We start from the raw sequence: 24,728 nt of genomic DNA on the forward strand, positions 1-24,728 counted from the left end.
ACTCTGATCACATATAGACAATATATTCTGATCTCATATAGACAATATATTCTGATCACATATAGACAATATACTCTGATCACATATGGACAATATATTCTGATCACATATAGACAATATATTCCGATCACATAGACAATATACTCTGATCACATATAGACAATATATTCTGATCACATATAGATAATATACTCCCATCACATATAGACAATATACTCCCATCACATATAGACAATATATTCTGATCACATATAGATAATATATTCTGATCACATATAGATAATATACTCCCATCACATATAGATAATATACTCTGATCACATATAGATAATATATTCTGATCACATATAGATAATATATTCTGATCACATATAGATAATATATTCTGATCACATATAGATAATATACTCCCATCACATATAGATAATATATTCTGATCACATATAGATAATATATTCTGATCACATATAGATAATATACTCCCATCACATATAGACAATATACTCTGATCACATATAGATAATATATTCTGATCACATATAGATAATATACTCCCATCACATATAGATAATATACTCCCATCACATATAGACAATATATTCTGATCACATATAGATAATATATTCTGATCACATATAGATAATATATTCTGATCTCATATAGACAATATATTCCGATCACATAGACAATATACTCTGAGCACATATAGACAATATATTCTGATCACATATAGACAATATATTCTGATCACATATAGACAATATATTCTGATCACATATAGACAATATATTCCGATCACATAGACAATATATTCTGATCACATATAGACAATATATTCTGATCACATATAGACAATATATTCCGATCACATAGACAATATACTCTGATCACATATAGACAATATATTCTGATCACATATAGATAATATACTCCCATCACATATAGATAATATACTCCCATCACATATAGATAATATACTCCCATCACATATAGATAATATACTCCCATCACATATAGACAATATATTCTGATCACATATAGATAATATATTCTGATCACATATAGATAATATATTCTGATCTCATATAGACAATATATTCCGATCACATAGACAATATACTCTGATCACATATAGACAATATATTCTGATCACATATAGACAATATATTCTGATCACATATAGACAATATATTCTGATCACATATAGACAATATATTCTGATCACATATAGACAATATACTCTGATCACATATAGACAATATATTCTGATCACATATAGACAATATATTCTGATCACATATAGACAATATATTCTGATCTCATATAGACAATATATTCTGATCACATATAGACAATATACTCTGATCACATATAGATAATATATTCTGATCACATATAGACAATATATATTCTGATCACATATAGACAATATATTCTGATCTCATATAGATAATATATTCTGATCACATATAGATAATATATTCTGATCACATATAGACAATATACTCTGATCACATATAGACAATATACTCTGATCACATAGACAATATACTCTGATCACATATAGACAATATATTCTGATCACATATAGACAATATACTCTGATCACATATAGACAATATACTCTGATCACATAGACAATATATTCTGATCTCATATAGATAATATATTCTGATCACATATAGACAATATATTCTGATCTCATATAGACAATATATTCTGATCACATATAGACAATATATTCTGATCACATATAGACAATATACTCTGATCACATAGACAATATATTCTGATCTCATATAGATAATATATTCTGATCACATATAAACAATATATTCTGATCTCATATAGACAATATATTCTGATCACATATAGACAATATATTCTGATCACATATAGACAATATACTCTGATCACATATAGACAATATATTCTGATCACATATAGACAATATATTCTGATCTCATATAGACAATATATTCTGATCACATATAGACAATATATTCTGATCACATATAGACAATATATTCTGATCACATATAGATAATATATTCTGATCACATATAGACAATATATTCTGATCACATATAGACAATATATTCTGATCACATATAGACAATATATTCTCATCTCATATAGATAATATATTCTGATCTCATATAGACAATATATTCTGATCACATATAGACAATATACTCTGATCTCATATAGACAATATACTCTGATCACATATAGATAATATATTCTGATCACATATAGACAATATATTCTGATCTCATATAGACAATATATTCTGATCACATATAGACAATATATTCTGATCACATATAGACAATATATTCTGATCTCATATAGACAATATATTCTGATCACATATAGACAATATACTCTGATCACATATAGACAATATATTCTGATCACATATAGATAATATATTCTGATCACATATAGACAATATACTCCGATCACATATAGACAATATACTCTGATCACATATAGACAATATATTCTGATCTCATATAGACAATATATTCTGATCACATATAGACAATATACTCCGATCACATATAGACAATATACTCTGATCACATATGGACAATATATTCTGATCACATATAGACAATATATTCCGATCACATAGACAATATACTCTGATCACATATAGACAATATATTCTGATCACATATAGATAATATACTCCCATCACATATAGATAATATACTCCCATCACATATAGACAATATATTCTGATCACATATAGATAATATATTCTGATCTCATATAGACAATATATTCCGATCACATAGACAATATACTCTGATCACATATAGACAATATATTCTGATCACATATAGACAATATATTCTGATCACATATAGACAATATATTCTGATCACATATAGACAAAATATTCTGATCACATATAGACAATATATTCTGATCACATATAGACAATATACTCTGATCACATATAGACAATATATTCTGATCACATATAGACAATATATTCTGATCACATATAGACAATATATTCTCATCTCATATAGACAATATATTCTGATCACATATAGACAATATACTCTGATCACATATAGATAATATATTCTGATCACATATAGACAATATATTCTGATCACATATAGACAATATATTCTGATCACATATAGACAATATATTCTGATCACATATAGACAATATATTCTGATCTCATATAGATAATATATTCTGATCACATATAGACAATATATTCTGATCACATATAGACAATATACTCTGATCACATATAGACAATATATTCTGATCTCATATAGACAATATATTCTGATCACATATAGACAATATATTCTGATCACATATAGACAATATACTCTGATCACATATAGACAATATACTCTGATCACATAGACAATATATTCTGATCTCATATAGATAATATATTCTGATCACATATAGACAATATATTCTGATCTCATATAGACAATATATTCTGATCACATATAGACAATATATTCTGATCACATATAGACAATATACTCTGATCACATATAGACAATATATTCTGATCACATATAGACAATATATTCTGATCTCATATAGACAATATATTCTGATCACATATAGACAATATATTCTGATCACATATAGACAATATATTCTGATCACATATAGATAATATATTCTGATCACATATAGACAATATATTCTGATCACATATAGACAATATATTCTGATCACATATAGACAATATATTCTCATCTCATATAGATAATATATTCTGATCTCATATAGACAATATATTCTCATCTCATATAGACAATATACTCTGATCTCATATAGACAATATACTCTGATCACATATAGATAATATATTCTGATCACATATAGACAATATATTCTGATCTCATATAGACAATATATTCTGATCACATATAGACAATATATTCTGATCACATATAGACAATATATTCTGATCTCATATAGACAATATATTCTGATCACATATAGACAATATACTCTGATCACATATAGACAATATATTCTGATCACATATAGACAATATATTCTGATCACATATAGACAATATACTCTGATCACATATAGACAATATACTCTGATCACATATAGACAATATATTCTGATCACATATAGACAATATATTCTGATCACATATAGACAATATATTCTGATCACATATAGACAATATATTCTGATCACATATAGACAATATATTCTGATCTCATATAGACAATATATTCTGATCACATATAGACAATATACTCTGATCACATATAGACAATATATTCTGATCACATATAGACAATATACTCTGATCACATATAGACAATATATTCTGATCACATATAGACAATATACTCTCACATATAGACAATATATTCTGATCACATATAGACAATATATTCTGATCACATAATTATAGATAATATACTCTGATCACATATTTATGTCATTAAATTCAATAATTTATTATCAGAAATTAAAGTTTCCAATTGTATGTAATGTATTTCACAATTTTCCTTTCTGGTCCTACTAGAGGGAAATGGTCAGCTGTCTTTCAATTACCAACTTACTAAATGACCAAATACCCTAATAGTAACAAATAATAATATCTATCAAAGTACAACTTGTATTTTGTATTCTTTCAACTCTTTGTTGGTTTAATGTTAAGCTCCATTTCTCTCTACTTTGATATGGGTAAAAGAAATTTATCTCTTATAATTTCAAAATGAACTGTTGCCATGACAACATACATAAATGTCTGATCTGTACTGTTTGAATCTGAATATATTCCATAAGTGGACTTAAAAACAAAATACACATTCAAATGATAAAATAACAGCATTATAGCCTTTATGCTAAGTTGCCAATTAAACCACTCTTTCAACATTCAAATGTAACTTTTTTTGTCTAAGTTGAACTTGACACTATTTCTTTGTTCTTAATTATACATTATGACTAACAACAATACTATGTCTTTGTATGCTGTCACAATTCAAGAACACTGTCTTTGGCAGCAAATAAATGGACACATAGTCATTAATTGACACTGAAGTGAAGGTACACAAATAAATGGACACATAGTCATTAATAAGTAAAATACTCTGAAATTGACAATGATGGTACACAAACAAAGGCAAACATTTTGAAATGCTAGTTTTCAAATTGATTAAAATTTAGAAGTGAACTTAAATCTAAATAAATATATGTCAACCAGTCAAAGTTTGATAAAATATTTATTATATGAATACTCATATTACCTTTATTATTTGTATTTCTAGTCCAATTATAAACATACCACTCATTCACCACATATTAATTTGAAGTTCTATCACTGACAAGGATTTCAAAATACTTTGTGAAAATATATCACAGAATAGATTACAGAAAAAGGACAATGTTGCCATCAAAATGCAAGAAAAATATATCCCCAATCTCACTTGCCCTGACTATTAAACTTGTTATCACACGGCAATAGAAGTTAACCTACTGCCCTCTATAGGTGTTAATTAGAAATGTCTGGAACACTGTACAACAGTAATAACCCAGCCTTTAAGTTACATACTTTATCCATTGAAAAGAAGATCAAATTAACAAGATGTTATCAAATGATAATCTCCAAATTTTTATTAAACCTGGTATTGAGGCAGTTACAATAACAGTTTACCACATGTATAACCACTAATGATAGTTACTGTAATATTCAAAACTAAGTTAAACAAAAATAGGCAAAAAAATTGGATTGAAAGTAGCTACAAAGGTAGCATAGCAAAGACTGAAACTATCATATACACATCACAGTTGAGTGTAAGCAAATCTTACAAAGTACACATTTTATTATCATAAAAAAGTAATTTCTTTTTTCATTTGCTTTCAAAACTCTCTGAAAACATTTCTGACATTATTTTGCCATACACAATGTATGGCTCACTGGCAAGACAAGTTGATCATTTCAAAAGAACATAACATCAAGTAAATCTGCCTTGATTAAAATTCATTGCACTATTGCAAATTGTTACAAACTTACTGACAAAATACTATGTAGAATATCACAAACATTACTTGGAAAGAAAGAGTTGTAATTAATTGATTGCCATGACAACATCAAGTGAAACATTTTCAGGAAAACATTTAAGGACATTTCTGGATGAGATATGTTAATATATTCCACACTGGAAGACTTCAGTCACAAAACTTTGCTGACAAATTTTACCACATGTATGTGTAAGTATTTAGTTAGTTACCTATTTAGTTATTTATTTATTTATTTGGAATAAATATGGGAACTAGTCCCATTTACAAGCTCCAAAACTGATTTTAAAGTTAAAATCTCAACTGTACAATATGTCATATCTGTCTAAGGCTTCAGAGAATTTTTGGCCATGGCATGGCATCTGAATATCTAAAGACTTTGTGGCCATGGCATTTGAATATCTAAAGACTTTGTGGCCATGGCATCTGAATATCTAAAGACTTTGTGGCCATGGCATCTGAATATCTAAAGACTTTGTGGCCATGGCATCTGAATATCTAAAGACTCTGTGGCCATGGCATCTGAATATCTAAAGACTTTGTGGCCAAGGCATCTGAATATCTAAAGACTTTGTGGCCATGGCATCTGAATATTTAAAGACTGTGACCATGGCATCTGAATATTTAAAGACTACATGTATGTGGTCATGACATCTGAATACTTGCAGATATTGTGGCCATGACATCTGAATACTCACAGATAATGTGGCCATGGCACCTGAAATAATTGCAGATAATGTGGCCATGGAATCTGAATACTCACAGATATTGTGGCCATGACATCTGAATAGTTGCAGATAATGTGGCCATAACATCTGAATACTCACAGATATTGTGGTCATGGAATCTGAATACTCACAGATATTGTGATCATGGAATCTGAATACTCACAGATATTGTGGCCATGACATCTGAATAGTTGCAGATAATGTGGCCATGGAATCTGAATACTCACAGATATTGTGGTCATGGAATCTGAATACTTGCGGATATTGTGGTCATGGAATCTGAATACTTGCGGATATTGTGGTCATGGAATCTGAATACTCACAGATATTGTGGTCATGGAATCTGAATACTCACAGATATTGTGGTTATGACATATGAATATCTGATATTTGAGGCCATATTACCCACATCTGTACCACATAGATCATTATGGTAAAGAGAGCAGTCTATAATATGCCATCCCTACTACAGTCTATAATATGAGTCACTACTAGCCTGAGTCATTACTAATCTATAATGTGAATCACTACTACAGTCTATAATGAGTCACTACTAGTCTATAATGTGAGTCACTACTACTATGTGTCACTACTACAGTCTATGTGAGTCACTACTACAGTCTATAATGTGAGTCACTACAGTCTATAATGTGAGTCACTACAGTCTATAATGTGAGTCACTACTACAGTCTATAATGTGAGTTACTACAGTCTATAATGTGAGTCACTACTAGTCTATAATGTGAGTCACTACTACAGTCTATAATGTGAGTTACTACAGTCTATGTGAGTAACTACTAGTCTATGTGAGTCACTACAGTCTAATGTGAGTAACTACTACAGTCTATAATGTGAGTCACTACTACAGTCTATAATGTGAGTTACTACAGTCTATAATGTGAGTCACTACTAGTCTATAATGTGAGTCACTACTACAGTCTATAATGTGAGTCACTACAGTCTATGTGAGTAACTACTAGTCTATGTGAGTCACTACAGTCTAATGTGAGTAACTACTAGTCTATAATGTGAGTCACTACTACAGTCTATAATGTGAGTCACTACTAGTGAATAATGTGAGTCACTACTAGTCTATAATGTGAGTCACTACTACAGTCTATAATGTGAGTCACTACTACAGTCTATAATGAGTCACTACTAGTCTATAGTGTGAGTCACTACTAGTCTATAATGTGAGTCACTACTACAGTCTATAATGTGAGTCACTACACTACAGTCTATAATGTGAGTCACTACTACAGTCTATAATGTGAGTCACTACTATAGTCTATAATGTGATTCACTACTAGTCTATAATGTGAGTCACTACTACAGTCTATAATGTGAGTCACTACTAGTCTATAATGAGTCACTACTAGTCTATAATGTGAGTCACTACTACAGTCTATAATGTGAGTCACTACTACAGTCTATAATGTGAGTCACTACTAGTGAATAATGTGAGTCACTACTACAGTCTATAATGTGAGTCACTACTAGTCTATAATGTGAGTCACTACTAGTCTATAATGTGAGTCACTACTACAGTCTATAATATGAGTTATTACTGCAGTCTATAATGTGAGTCACTACTACAGTCTATAATGTGAGTCACTACTACAGTCTATAATGTGAGTCACTACTACAGTCTATAATGTGAGTCACTACTACAGTCTATAATGTGAGTCACTACTACAGTCTATAATGTGAGTCACTACTACAGTCTATAATGTGAGTCACTACTACAGTCTATAATGTGAGTCACTACTACAGTCTATAATTAATGTCTTTTATCATAAACTAAAACATTCCTCATTCAGTCCATCAATAATACACTACACAGTGACTTGTGTTATACACCCTGATTGAGTCAATCAATAATACACTACATCGTAATAATTCTGTGTTTGTTGTTGTTGTTGTTGTTGTTGTTGTTTTTGTTGCATGACAAGTTCAAGAGATTAGCCCTCTAAGTTTGCCAACTATGGACCAGACAGACAATAGTAGCCCTCTACGTTTGCCAACTTATAGACTAGATGGACAATAGTAGCCCTCTACGTTTGCCAACTATAGACTAGATGGACAATAGTAGCCCTCTACGTTTGCCAACTATGGACCAGACAGACAATAGTAGCCCTCTAAGTTTGCCAACTATAGACTAGATAGACAATAGTAGCCCTCTACGTTTGCCAACTATAGACTAGACAGACAAAAGTAGCCCTCTACGTTTGCCAACTATGGACTAGACAGACAATAGTAGCCCTCTACGTTTGCCATAGCATATATCGATTACATATCAACTATACTAAAGAGCAAAATCTTCATTACATGAAGATATAAATTTAAATAAATTTGTTTTTGAAACATTTATTATAATTATAATACACATCATTTGTATTTCATTTCATTTCATTTCATTTCATTTCAAAACAATTAATTTTTAGCTTGAAGTCATCAAGTGATATGATATTTCTATGTATTTTTGTAAGCAATCTTTCCTACACATACAATCAAAACACAATAATGACGACATCTATGTATTTTCATTTGGTACTTTTCACAAAACCCCTCTGGATAAATACATAATGTGGTATACATACTAAGATTGCAATATCACTAAGGGTATTGTCATGTTACTATATAGACCACTTACTAGTCATGTGACTGTCTAGACCACACACTAGTCATGTGACTACACAGACCACATACTAGTCATGTGGCTACATAGATCACATACTAGTCATGTGACTATCGAGACCACACACTAGTCATGTGCCTATATAGACCACATATTAGTCATATAACTACATAGTCCACACACTAGTCATGTGACTACAGACCACATACTAGTCATGTGACTACATAGAACACATACTAGTCATGTGACTACAGACCACATACTAGTCATGCGACTATATACACCACATACTAGTCATGTGACTACATAGAACACATACTAGTCATGTGACTACATAGAACACATACAAATCATGTGACTGCATAGATCACATACATGTAGTCATGTGACTGCATAGACCACATACTATTCATGTGACTACATAGAACACATACTAGTCATGTGACTACATAGACCACATACTAGTCATGTGACTACATAGACCACATACTAGTCATGTGACTGCATAGACCACATACTAGTCATGTGACTACATAGAACACATACTAGTCATGTGACTACATAGAACACATACTAGTCATGTGACTACATAGAACACATACTAGTCATGTGACTACATAGACCACATACTAGTCATGTGACTACATAGAACACATACTAGTCATGTGACTACATAGAACACATACATGTCATCTATACATTTGTAAATCCATACATATAAAAGTGATGAGTTGTAATAATTATTTCTTCTTTAGTCATCAAAAGTTGACCATAGTATAGTAACTCTGTGTTTTCACTAAGGGATATTATAAACTCTAAGCAAAAGTGATCTTACACCTTCTCCAAAAGTAAACGATTCTAGTCATATACATTTTGTTGAACATTCCAATACAATAGCACAATCTCTTTATGCAGTAACACTCCTATTGATGAAATAATGCCAATGAAGTCGTAGTACAACTAATACTATTTGATTCATAGAATTGCTAGACTCTATGTGATATGTGTACAATTTTGATCCAAAACATAAACTGACATAATTGTACAACTAAAACACAATACTCTTTATGCCAACCTAGATTTTTTGTATAATTCTGTAGTTTTGGGAATTCATCAATTCAAAACATTGTCATCACAACTGACTACTTCTCACTATTTAGTATTTGTCGTTTGGAATGAAAATAACACATATTGTTTAAAGTGGAAAATACCTAAGAATGGAAGAGTTGGACTGTTTGATCCACATCACAAGAACAAGTCAATAGTCAATGAATTGTCTGGATGATTCCAGTTATGTCCATTACCCCTCAAAATAATGGATTATTCCAGTTATGTCAAATACCCCTCAAAATAATGGATTATTCCAGTTATGTCAAATACCCCTCAAAATAATGGATTATTCCAGTTATGTCAAATACCCCTCAAAATAGTGGATGTTTCCGGTTATGCCAAATATCCCTCAAAATACTGTAGCATATGATTCCAGTTGTGGCAATACCCCTAAAAAATAATGAATTAATCTAGTTATGTGGGATTTCAGTCAAACGTAGTAATTTACAAGATATACTGACAACTAAAAGTAAAAGACTCATTCATGGGCAATGGCTGTTAAAAGATCATTTCTGTAGGTTTTTTTTTGTATTCTTTACCATGCTTGCTATCTCATTTTGTTAGTATGCAATAAAGATCGATTACTATCTCTGTTTCCATTGAGATGTATTTTAGCTTACATTGATAGATTATTCCTGTTGAAGCACAAACCAGTTTATATAATTATGTCAATTAGATTATGTATCTAATAAAAACAAAGCAAGTTTAGTCATGCTCACAGAAGATTTTGTAATCTGTGTGTCCTACCACATAATTATGCACACTTCTTGTAATCTGTGTGTCCTACCACATATGCACACTTCTTGTAATCTGTGTGTCCTACCACATATGCACACTTCTTGTAATCTGTGTGTCCTACCACATATGCACACTTCTTGTAATCCATGACTTCATACCTGATTTCTAATTGCTATAATCATATTGGTAATACAGCAACTCATGGTCCAAGTAGGACTTAGTTACACCTCTTGTCTAGTCTCCCAATTCATCACTCGAACTTTCCACTATAATTGTAGCATTAGTAATCACTGAATTTGATCTTTGAACTGTAGCTAATCTACAACTATTTAGACTTGAACTGCACCTTTTGACCAGGTACCTACAATTACTAAACATGTCAACCATTTAGTCATCAAATACATAAAGCATGGCAAGTAAACTTTGCCTTTCAATTTTCAGAATAATAAATTTCAAATATACACATCATATGTAATTATATATCATATATATCTCATTCGGAATGTTCATAAGCTGATAATGGTTGTTTATCAAAAAAATAGATTTTTTTTTTAGAGTTTACCAAACTGCATCCACCTTGGCAATATAGAACATTTTTTTAGGTATGGGAAATTTCTTGAGGTTCTAAACGTCTTTCCGCACTCTTTTTTTTTTCTTCTGTGGTTTGGCTTCAATCCAGTCATCTAAAGAGAGAACACAATCACATACTAACATAATCTAGTCATCTAAATAGACAACACAATCACATACTAACATGATCTAGTCATCTAAATAGAGAACACAATCACATACTAACATAATCTAGTCTTCTAAATAGACAACACAATCACATACTAACATAATCTAGTCATCTAAATAGAGAACACAATCACATACTAACATAATCCAGTCATCTAAATAGAGAACACAATCACATACTAACATAATCTAGTCATCTAAATAGAGAACACAATCACATACTAACATAATCTAGTCATCTAAATAGAGAACACAATCACATACTAACATAATCTAGTCATCTAAATAGACAACACAATCACATACTAACATAATCCAGTCATCTAAATAGAGAACACAATCACATACTAACATAATCCAGTCATCTAAATAGACAACACAATCACATACTAACATAATCCAGTCATCTAAATAGACAACACAATCACATACTAACATAATCTAGTCATCTAAATAGAGAACACAATCACATACTAACATAATCTAGTCATCTAAATAGACAACACAATCACATACTAACATAATCTAGTCATCTAAATAGAGAACACAATCACATACTAACATAATCTAGTCATCTAAATAGACAACACAATCACATACTAACATAATCTAGTCATCTAAATAGACAACACAATCACATACTAACATAATCTAGTCATCTAAATAGAGAACACAATCACATACTAACATAATCTAGTCATCTAAATAGAGAACACAATCACATACTAACATAATCTAGTCATCTAAATAGACAACACAATCACATACTAACATAATCTAGTCATCTAAATAGACAACACAATCACATACTAACATAATCTAGTCATCTAAATAGAGAACACAATCACATACTAACATAATCTAGTCATCTAAATAGAGAACACAATCACATACTAACATAATCCATTCATCTAAATAGAGAACACAATCACATACTAACATAATCCAGTCATCTAAATAGAGAACACAATCACATACTAACATAATCCAGTCATCTAAATAGAGAACACAATCACATACTAACATAATCCATTCATCTAAATAGAGAACACAATCACATACTAACATAATCCAGTCATCTAAATAGAGAACACAATCACATACTAACATAATCTAGTCATCTAAATAGAGAACACAATCACATACTAACATAATCTAGTCATCTAAATAGAGAACACAATCACATACTAACATAATCCATTCATCTAAATAGAGAACACAATCACATACTAACATAATCTAGTCATCTAAATAGAGAACACAATCACATACTAACATAATCTAGTCATCTAAATAGACAACACAATCACATACTAACATAATCTAGTCATCTAAATAGAGAACACAATCACATACTAACATAATCTAGTCATCTAAATAGACAACACAATCACATACTAACATAATCTAGTCATCTAAATAGACAACACAATCACATACTAACATAATCTAGTCATCTAAATAGACAACACAATCACATACTAACATAATCCAGTCATCTAAATAGAGAACACAATCACATACTAACATAATCCATTCATCTAAATAGAGAACACAATCACATACTAACATAATCCAGTCATCTAAATAGAGAACACAATCACATACTAACATAATCTAGTCATCTAAATAGAGAACACAATCACATACTAACATAATCTAGTCATCTAAATAGAGAACACAATCACATACTAACATAATCTAGTCATCTAAATAGAGAACACAATCACATACTAACATAATCTAGTCATCTAAATAGAGAACACAATCACATACTAACATAATCTAGTCATCTAAATAGAGAACACAATCACATACTAACATAATCTAGTCATCTAAATAGAGAACACAATCACATACTAACATAATCTAGTCATCTAAATAGACAACACAATCACATACTAACATAATCTAGTCATCTAAATAGACAACACAATCACATACTAACATAATCTAGTCATCTAAATAGAGAACACAATCACATACTAACATAATCTAGTCATCTAAATAGAGAACACAATCACATACTAACATAATCTAGTCATCTAAATAGACAACACAATCACATACTAACATAATCTAGTCATCTAAATAGAGAACACAATCACATACTAACATAATCTAGTCATCTAAATAGAGAACACAATCACATACTAACATAATCTAGTCATCTAAATAGACAACACAATCACATACTAACATAATCTAGTCATCTAAATAGACAACACAATCACATACTAACATAATCCAGTCATCTAAATAGAGAACACAATCACATACTAACATAATCTAGTCATCTAAATAGAGAACACAATCACATACTAACATAATCTAGTCATCTAAATAGACAACACAATCACATACTAACATAATCTAGTCATCTAAATAGAGAACACAATCACATACTAACATAATCCAGTCATCTAAATAGAGAACACAATCACATACTAACATAATCTAGTCATCTAAATAGAGAACACAATCACATACTAACATAATCTAGTCATCTAAATAGACAACACAATCACATACTAACATAATCCAGTCATCTAAATAGACAACACAATCACATACTAACATAATCTAGTCATCTAAATAGAGAACACAATCACATACTAACATAATCTAGTCATCTAAATAGAGAACACAATCACATACTAACATAATCCAGTCATCTAAATAGACAACACAATCACATACTAACATAATCTAGTCATCTAAATAGAGAACACAATCACATACTAACATAATCTAGTCATCTAAATAGAGAACACAATCACATACTAACATAATCTAGTCATCTAAATAGAGAACACAATCACATACTAACATAATCTAGTCATCTAAATAGAGAACACAATCACATACTAACATAATCTAGTCATCTAAATAGACAACACAATCACATACTAACATAATCCAGTCATCTAAATAGAGAACACAATCACATACTAACATAATTGATATATTATCTAAATAAAATAACCAACCAACCAATCAAGCAATCAACAAACCAACGAAATCCGTGACATCAATTGCCCAAGTTATGTATAGATTTGATTTGTCATATTCAAAATCACTTTTTGCCAAAATTATCAATTTTGTTTGTCGGAGATAACATTCACTCATTAAGGAGTCACCATATTTTTCAAATATCAGTAAAAAAAATTAAATTCAAAATTGCTAACTTTACAATCAAAGCCCTTAGAGGTATACCAATCACACACTGGTATGACTTATGCAAATTCAAATTTGGTTAATAGGTTTTTTGGTATCACATGACCAGATATTACTTTGAGTGGCAAGAGCGCCACACTCAAAGGAGGCCGTGCTCTTATTGGTGACTGGCATGCTAAATTTCTCTCTGTGTGTTCTGTATATACATTGTTAGAAGCAGTTTACATCACATGCGCACCTAAAGGCCCAGTTAATTACACGATGCAACTCATGAAGCAATTCGTCGCAAGCAATATGGCTAGCAACTGCAACGGAGCATGTACACAAGGCAACTAGTTGCTTGGTGAGTCACAAGAGCTAACTGTTGCACATGCGTTAATATATAAAAGTTACAGGTCATAGAGGTCAAGTCTTCTAGTGGCAGGACCTTGGAAGAAATGCTATAAAATTGCTACTATTAAATAAAATGACTGAAAACTTGTTGACGTATCGATAGTAAAACTATATTCAATTCGAAGTTCGTTTAGGGCGATGTTGATCGTTCCGATGTCGCTACTTGCATTCAAGTGAGAAATAAAATGATATTCAGCAGATATCAAGAATTCATGGACGTTGTATACCAGTGATAATTGGTAATCGTGGTGATAAATCGAAATTATATCAAAAATACTTGCCGAAATATTTATACTAAAAACATGGCGGCCATAACATTGAACGTCATTTGACACGTGGGTATATGTCAAAAGTTACTGCTAGCGACGTGACAAAGTGGTTACACGGGGCAATTCATGAAGCAACTCGAGAAGCAACTTGTGACAAGTTGTAGAAAAACCGACATGTCATGTTCCTTGCGATGTACCTAGTGACGCAAGGTCCTGCGACAGAGCGCATACATGAGGCAATTCATCGCATGCAACGAATTGTTTAGTGAGTTGCTCGTCGAGTTGCATCGTGTAACCGGACCTTAACTGATCCTATCTTGTACAAATCACAATTTGTTAGATTAAAAATTGGTTACAAAGTATGTTTTTGGCATCACATGACCAGATTCACCACTCTCAATAGTCGTCATGCATGTCTTATGTTTTTTATCTATTCTATTGATACACTGTTTTGGTGATCGGTACTTTTTCCGGTACTTTTTTGTCGGTAAATATTTCTCTGTGAGCTTTTTCTCTGTACACATTGTAGCAGACTGAGTTTACATCACATTTGTACCTAACTGATCTTAACAGGTAACGATGTAGTTTACATCACATTTGTACCTAACTGATCTTAACAGGTAACGATGTAGCAGACTGAGTTTATATCACATTTGCACCTAACTGATCTTAACAGGTAACGATGTAGCAGACTGAGTTTACATCACATTTGCACCTAACTGATCTTAACAGGTAACAATGTAGCAGACTGAGTTTACATCATATTTGCACCTAACTGATCTTAACAGGTAACGATGTAGCAGACTGAATTTACATCACATTTGCACCTAACTGATCTTAACAGGTAACAATGTAGCAGACTGAATTTACATCACATTTGCACCTAACTGATCTTAACAGGTAACGATGTAGCAGACTGAGTTTACATCATATTTGCACCTAACTGATCTTAACAGGTAACAATGTAGCAGACTGAGTTTACATCACATTTGCACCTAACTGATCTTAACAGGTAACAATGTAGCAGACTGAGTTTACATCACATTTGCACCTAACTGATCTTAACAGGTAACGATGTAGCAGACTGAGTTTACATCACATTTGCACCTAACTGATCTTAACAGGTAACGATGTAGTTTACATCATATTTGCACCTAACTGATCTTAACAGGTAACGATGTAGCAGACTGAATTTACATCACATTTGCACCTAACTGATCTTAACAGGTAACGATGTAGCAGACTGAGTTTACATCATATTTGCACCTAACTGATCTTAACAGGTAATGATGTAGCAGACTGAGTTTACATCACATTTGCACCTAACTGATCTTAACAGGTAACGATGTAGTTTACATCACATTTGCACCTAACTGATCTTAACAGGTAACGATGTAGCAGACTGAGTTTACATCATATTTGCACCTAACTGATCTTAACAGGTAACGATGTAGTTTACATCACATTTGCACCTAACTGATCTTAACAGGTAACGATGTAGCAGACTGAGTTTACATCACATTTGCACCTAACTGATCTTAACAGGTAACGATGTAGTTTATATCACATTTGCACCTAACTGACCTTAACAGGTAACAATGTAGCAGACTGAATTTACATCACATTTGCACCTAACTGATCTTAACAGGTAATGATGTAGCAGACTGAGTTTACATCATATTTGCACCTAACTGATCTTAACAGGTAACAATGTAGCAGACTGAATTTACATCACATTTGCACCTAACTGATCTTAACAGGTAACGATGTAGCAGACTGCGTTTACATCACATTTGCACCTAACAGATCTTAACAGGTAACAATGTAGCAGACTGAGTTTATATCACATTTGCACCTAACTGATCTTAACAGGTAACAATGTAGCAGACTGAGTTTATATCACATTTGCACCTAACTGATCTTAACAGGTAACGATGTAGCAGACTGAGTTTATATCACATTTGCACCTAACTGATCTTAACAGGTAACGATGTAGCAGACTGAGTTTATATCACATTTGCACCTAACTGATCTTAACAGGTAACGATGTAGTTTACATCACATTTGCACCTAACTGATCTTAACAGGTAACGATGTAGTTTACATCACATTTGCACCTAACTGATCTTAACAGGTAACGATGTAGCAGACTGAGTTTACATCACATTTGCACCTAACTGATCTTAACAGGTAACGATGTAGCAGACTGAATTTACATCACATTTGCACCTAACTGATCTTAACAGGTAACGATGTAGCAGACTGAGTTTATATCACATTTGCACCTACATTGTAACTGATCTTAACAGGTAATGATGTAGCAGACTGAGTTTACATCACATTTGCACCTAACTGATCTTAACAGGTAACGATGTAGTTTACATCACATTTGCACCTAACTGATCTTAACAGGTAACGATGTAGCAGACTGAGTTTACATCACATTTGCACCTAACTGATCTTAACAGGTAACGATGTAGCAGACTGAGTTTACATCACATTTGCACCTAACTGATCTTAACAGGTAACGATGTAGCAGACTGAATTTACATCACATTTGCAACTAACTGATCTTAACAGGTAACGATGTAGTTTACATCACATTTGCACCTAACTGATCTTAACAGGTAACGATGTAGCAGACTGAGTTTACATCACATTTGCACCTAACTGATCTTAACAGGTAACGATGTAGCAGACTGAGTTTACATCACATTTGCACCTAACTGATCTTAACAGGTAACGATGTAGCAGACTGAGTTTACATCATATTTGCACCTAACTGATCTTAACAGGTAACGATGTAGCAGACTGAGTTTACATCATATTTGCACCTAACTGATCTTAACAGGTAACAATGTAGCAGACTGAGTTTACATCATATTTGCACCTAACTGATCTTAACAGGTAACATTGTAGCAGACTGAGTTTACATCATATTTGCACCTAACTGATCTTAACAGGTAACATTGTAGCAGACTGAGTTTATATCATATTTGCACCTAACTGATCTTAACAGGTAACGATGTAGCAGACTGAGTTTACATCATATTTGCACCTAACTGATCTTAACAGGTAACAATGTAGCAGACTGAGTTTACATCACATTTGCACCTAACTGATCTTAACAGGTAACGATGTAGCAGACTGAGTTTACATCACATTTGCACCTAACTGATCTTAACAGGTAACGATGTAGCAGACTGAGTTTATATCACATTTGCACCTAACTGATCTTAACAGGTAACAATGTAGCAGACTGAGTTTACATCACATTTGCACCTAACTGATCTTAACAGTTAATGATGTAGCAGACTGAGTTTACATCATATTTGCACCTAACTGATCTTAACAGGTAACAATGTAGCAGACTGAGTTTACATCATATTTGCACCTAACTGATCTTAACAGGTAACAATGTAGCAGACTGAGTTTACATCACATTTGCACCTAACTGATCTTAACAGGTAACAATGTAGCAGACTGAGTTTACATCATATTTGCACCTAACTGATCTTAACAGGTAACGATGTAGTTTACATCACATTTGCACCTAACTGATCTTAACAGGTAACGATGTAGCAGACTGAGTTTACATCACATTTGCACCTAACTGATCTTAACAGGTAACGATGTAGCAGACTGAGTTTACATCACATTTGCACCTAACTGATCTTAACAGGTAACGATGTAGCAGACTGAATTTACATCACATTTGCAACTAACTGATCTTAACAGGTAACGATGTAGTTTACATCACATTTGCACCTAACTGATCTTAACAGGTAACGATGTAGCAGACTGAGTTTACATCACATTTGCACATAACTGATCTTAACAGGTAACGATGTAGCAGACTGAGTTTACATCACATTTGCACCTAACTGATCTTAACAGGTAACGATGTAGCAGACTGAGTTTACATCATATTTGCACCTAACTGATCTTAACAGGTAACAATGTAGCAGACTGAGTTTACATCATATTTGCACCTAACTGATCTTAACAGGTAACAATGTAGCAGACTGAGTTTACATCATATTTGCACCTAACTGATCTTAACAGGTAACAATGTAGCAGACTGAGTTTACATCACATTTGCACCTAACTGATCTTAACAGGTAACAATGTAGCAGACTGAGTTTACATCACATTTGCACCTAACTGATCTTAACAGGTAACGATATAGCAGACTGAGTTTACATCACATTTGCACCTAACTGATCTTAACAGGTAACATTGTAGCAGACTGAGTTTACATCATATTTGCACCTAACTGATCTTAACAGGTAACATTGTAGCAGACTGAGTTTATATCATATTTGCACCTAACTGATCTTAACAGGTAACGATGTAGCAGACTGAGTTTACATCATATTTGCACCTAACTGATCTTAACAGGTAACAATGTAGCAGACTGAGTTTACATCACATTTGCACCTAACTGATCTTAACAGGTAACGATGTAGCAGACTGAGTTTACATCACATTTGCACCTAACTGATCTTAACAGGTAACGATGTAGCAGACTGAGTTTATATCACATTTGCACCTAACTGATCTTAACAGGTAACAATGTAGCAGACTGAGTTTACATCACATTTGCACCTAACTGATCTTAACAGGTAATGATGTAGCAGACTGAGTTTACATCATATTTGCACCTAACTGATCTTAACAGGTAACAATGTAGCAGACTGAGTTTACATCATATTTGCACCTAACTGATCTTAACAGGTAACAATGTAGCAGACTGAGTTTACATCACATTTGCACCTAACTGATCTTAACAGGTAACAATGTAGCAGACTGAGTTTACATCATATTTGCACCTAACTGATCTTAACAGGTAACAATGTAGCAGACTGAGTTTATATCACATTTGCACCTAACTGATCTTAACAGGTAACAATGTAGCAGACTGAGTTTATATCATATTTGCACCTAACTGATCTTAACAGGTAATGATGTAGCAGACTGAGTTTACATCATATTTGCACCTAACTGATCTTAACAGGTAACAATGTAGCAGACTGAGTTTACATCATATTTGCACCTAACTGATCTTAACAGGTAACAATGTAGCAGACTGAGTTTACATCACATTTGCACCTAACTGATCTTAACAGGTAACAATGTAGCAGACTGAGTTTATATCACATTTGCACCTAACTGATCTTAACAGGTAACGATGTAGCAGACTGAGTTTACATCATATTTGCACCTAACTGATCTTAACAGATAACGATCACAATTTTTAAATCACAATGATTATAGTTTAATGTGTACATTTGAATTTATAATGTGAGTTCTGTATAATTGACCTTGACATTAGAATTTATAATGTGAGTTCTGTATGATTGACCATGACATTAGAATTTATAATGTGAGTTCTGTATGATTGACCATGACATTAGAATTGATAATGTGAGTTCTGTATAATTGACCATGACATTAGAATTTATAATGTGAGTTCTGTATAATTGACCATGACATTAGAATTTATAATGTGAGTTCTGTATAATTGACCATGACATTTGAATTTATAATGTGAGTTCTGTATAATTGACCATGACATTTGAATTTATAATGTGAGTTCTGTATAATTGACCTTGACATTAGAATTGATAATGTGAGTTCTGTATGATGTGACCTTGACATTAGAATTGCTTCAGTTCAATAAAGATTATAATCCAGACCGACAGTACAAGATGGGAAGAGTTACAAATTTATCGGTGCTCAAATTTCAAAATGCTAACCCTGGTCACCAGGTCTTTCAAATTAAAGTGCAAAGTTCTTTAAATTACCAAGGACATTGAAAAACTACGAAAAGGGGGCATGGTGTTGACAGTCGCCACCTTAAACCAATACAAAACGTCCACATTATTATAATTCTAACCAATCACATATCTCCTTCAAAATCACATGATCAAGTGTATAGATGGGAAAGTAAGATGAGAGGGCTGACAATGCTGAGAGTCCTGAAAGCCACGCCTACATTGTGTTGAGTGACAGGGGGTTCATACGTCACTGTCATATTGCTATGCAAAAATCAATTGAGCGAATAGTCTAGTGACTGATTTACTAATTACAATATGTTGTTAACGCACGTTCATTCGTAATCCATAATTGGTGCCACCATTTGAGAGATTGCATTGCGAGGAATGAATGGCCACTAAAAGAAGGGCTGAGAGGGTTTTATCTTTTCGAAAATTGAATGGTCTTGTGTACATTCATGTCCAATTTTTGAAAATGAAAACTGTGCCAACAAAATGGCTGCCAGGCAGCCATATCGGATTGTATCACAATGAAAATGGATATGCAAATGTATGTCATAGAACACTGTGCTAATACCAACTCTGAATGAGATCTGTTCAAGCATGTCTGAGTTATGGCTTTGGACATGGAAAATTCGCAAACAAAATGGCTGCTAGGTAGCCATATTGGATCGTATCATAAAACAAATTGACATGTATATGTATGCCATAGTATGTTGCCCCTGTACCAAGTTTGAAAAAAATCAGTCCAGGCATCTCCAAGAAACGGCTCTGGATGGACGGACGGACGGACGGACAGACGGACGGACGGATGGACGGACAGACGGAACCCAATCCATAAGTCCATGTCCGGACTACGTCCGGCGGGGACTAACCAACCAACCAACCAACCAATCAATCAATCACCAATCAGTCAACCAATTAATCAATCAATCAATCAATCAATCAATCAACCAACCAACCAATCAATCAATCAATCAATCAATCAATCAACCAACCAACCAACCAACCAACCAATCAATCAATCAATCAATCAATCAACCAACCAAACAACCAATCAATCAATCCTTATTATTTTGAGAAATAATCATGTCAAGATGAGTTTGGATACTATAGCTATATTTCATATCTACCTTCATCTGCTGGATCTTTGCTTTGACTTCCATCTTTAGATGATGATTCTGTCATGTCTTTATTTGTTAATGTGTTGTCTATTTCATTTTCAGCTGGTTTGCTGTCTTTGGTTCCAAGGTTTGTTTCATTTGCTGCTACTGATGCTACCGAAATGAACAATGGAAAATTATAATCTGTGAGTCTATGCCTATACCCAGTGAGTTATCTATGCCTATACCTAGTGAGTTGTCTATGCTCATACCCAGTGGATTGTCTATGCCTATACCCAGTGGATTGCCTATGCCAATACTAAGTGAATCATCTATGCCCTTATCCAGTGGGTTATCTATGCCAATACCCAGTTTATTGTCTATGCCCATACTAAGTGAATCATCTATGCCAATACCCAGTGAGTTATCTATGCCCATACCCAGTGAGTTATCTATGCCCATACCCAGTGAGTTATCTATGCCAATACCCAGTGAGTTATCTATGCCAATACCCAGTGAGTTATCTATGCCAATACCCAGTGAGTTATCTATGCCCATACCCAGTGAGTTATCTATGCCCATACCCAGTGAGTTATCTATGCCAATACCCAGTGAGTTATCTATGCCAATACCCAGTGAGTTATCTATGCCAATACCCAGTGAGTTATCTATGCCAATACCCAGTGAGTTATCTATGCCCATACCCAGTGAGTTATCTATGCCAATACCCAGTGAGTTATCTATGCCAATACCCAGTGAGTTATCTATGCCCATACCCAGTGAGTTATCTATGCCAATACCCAGTGAGTTATCTATGCCAATACCCAGTGAGTTATCTATGCCAATACCCAGTGAGTTATCTATGCCAATACCCAGTGAGTTATCTATGCCAATACCCAGTGAGTTGTCTATGCCCATACCCAGTGGACTGCCTATGCCTATGCCCAGCGGTATGTATATGTCTATACCCAGGGTTAGTCTATGCCCATACCCAGTGGGCCTGGGTTGGCTATGCTCATACCCAGTGGGTTGGCTATGCTTATACCCAGTGGATGGTCTATGCTCATACCCAGTGGGTTATCTATGTCTATACCCAGTGGGTTATCTATATCTATACCCAGTGGGTTGTCTATGCATATACCCAGTGAGTTATCTATGCCCATACCCAGTGAGTTGTCTATGCCATACCCAGTGAGTTATCTATGCCCATACCCAGTGAGTTGCCTATGCCTATGCCCAGCGGTATGTATATGTCTATACCCAGGGTTAGTCTATGCCCATACCCAGTGGGCCTGGGTTGGCTATGCTCATACCCAGTGGATTGGCTATGCTTATACCCAGTGGATGGTCTATGCTCATACCCAGTGGGTTATCTATGTCTATACCCAGTGGGTTATCTATATCTATACCCAGTGGATTGCCTATGCCCATAACCAGTGGGTTATCTATGCCCATACCAAGTTCACCATCTATGCCCTTACCCAGTGGGTTACATATGCCAATACCCAGTGGATTGTATATGCCCATACTACGTGAATCATCTATGCCCTTATCCAGTGGGTTATCTGTGCCCATACCCAGTGGGTTATCTATGCCCATACCCAGTGGGTTGGCAATGCTCATACCCAGTGGATTGTCTATGCCAATAGCCAGTGAGTTGTCTATGCCAATACCCACTGGATTGTGTATGCCCATAAGAGTGGGTTGTCTATAGCCATACCTACTACATTCTACTTCATCTATACCCACACCTACTATAGTCTATTTCCTATATACGCATACCTACTATAGTCTATTTCCTATATACTCATACCTACTATAGTCTATTTCCTATATACTCATACCTACTATAGTCTATTTCCTATATACTCATACCTACTATAGCCTACTTCATCTATACTCATACCTACTATATTCTATTTCATCTATACTCATACCTACTATAGTCTACTTCATCTATACTCATACCTACTATAGTCTTTAATCTATACTCATACCTACTATAGTCT

The 24,728-nt window shown here is 33.3% G+C and overlaps 1 protein-coding gene across 1 annotated transcript in view; it reads right to left on the reverse strand.

Moving 5' to 3' along the window:
* Positions 1–10,020: 10,020 nt before the first annotated feature.
* The window catches only part of LOC144445613 (uncharacterized), a 48,168-nt gene continuing 33,460 nt past the window's right edge, over positions 10,021–24,728 (reverse strand). Inside the window, exons 6-7 of the mRNA XM_078135226.1 lie at positions 22,750–22,893; positions 10,021–11,945 (exon numbers count right to left, since the gene is read on the reverse strand). Of these exons, the coding sequence (XP_077991352.1) occupies positions 11,887–11,945; positions 22,750–22,893 (203 nt within the window). The 3' untranslated portion in view covers positions 10,021–11,886. The remainder of the gene's footprint in view (positions 11,946–22,749; positions 22,894–24,728) is intronic.

The sequence above is a fragment of the Glandiceps talaboti genome, chromosome 14 (assembly GCF_964340395.1).
Source record: "Glandiceps talaboti chromosome 14, keGlaTala1.1, whole genome shotgun sequence".
Classification (NCBI taxonomy): Eukaryota; Metazoa; Hemichordata; class Enteropneusta; family Spengelidae; genus Glandiceps; species Glandiceps talaboti.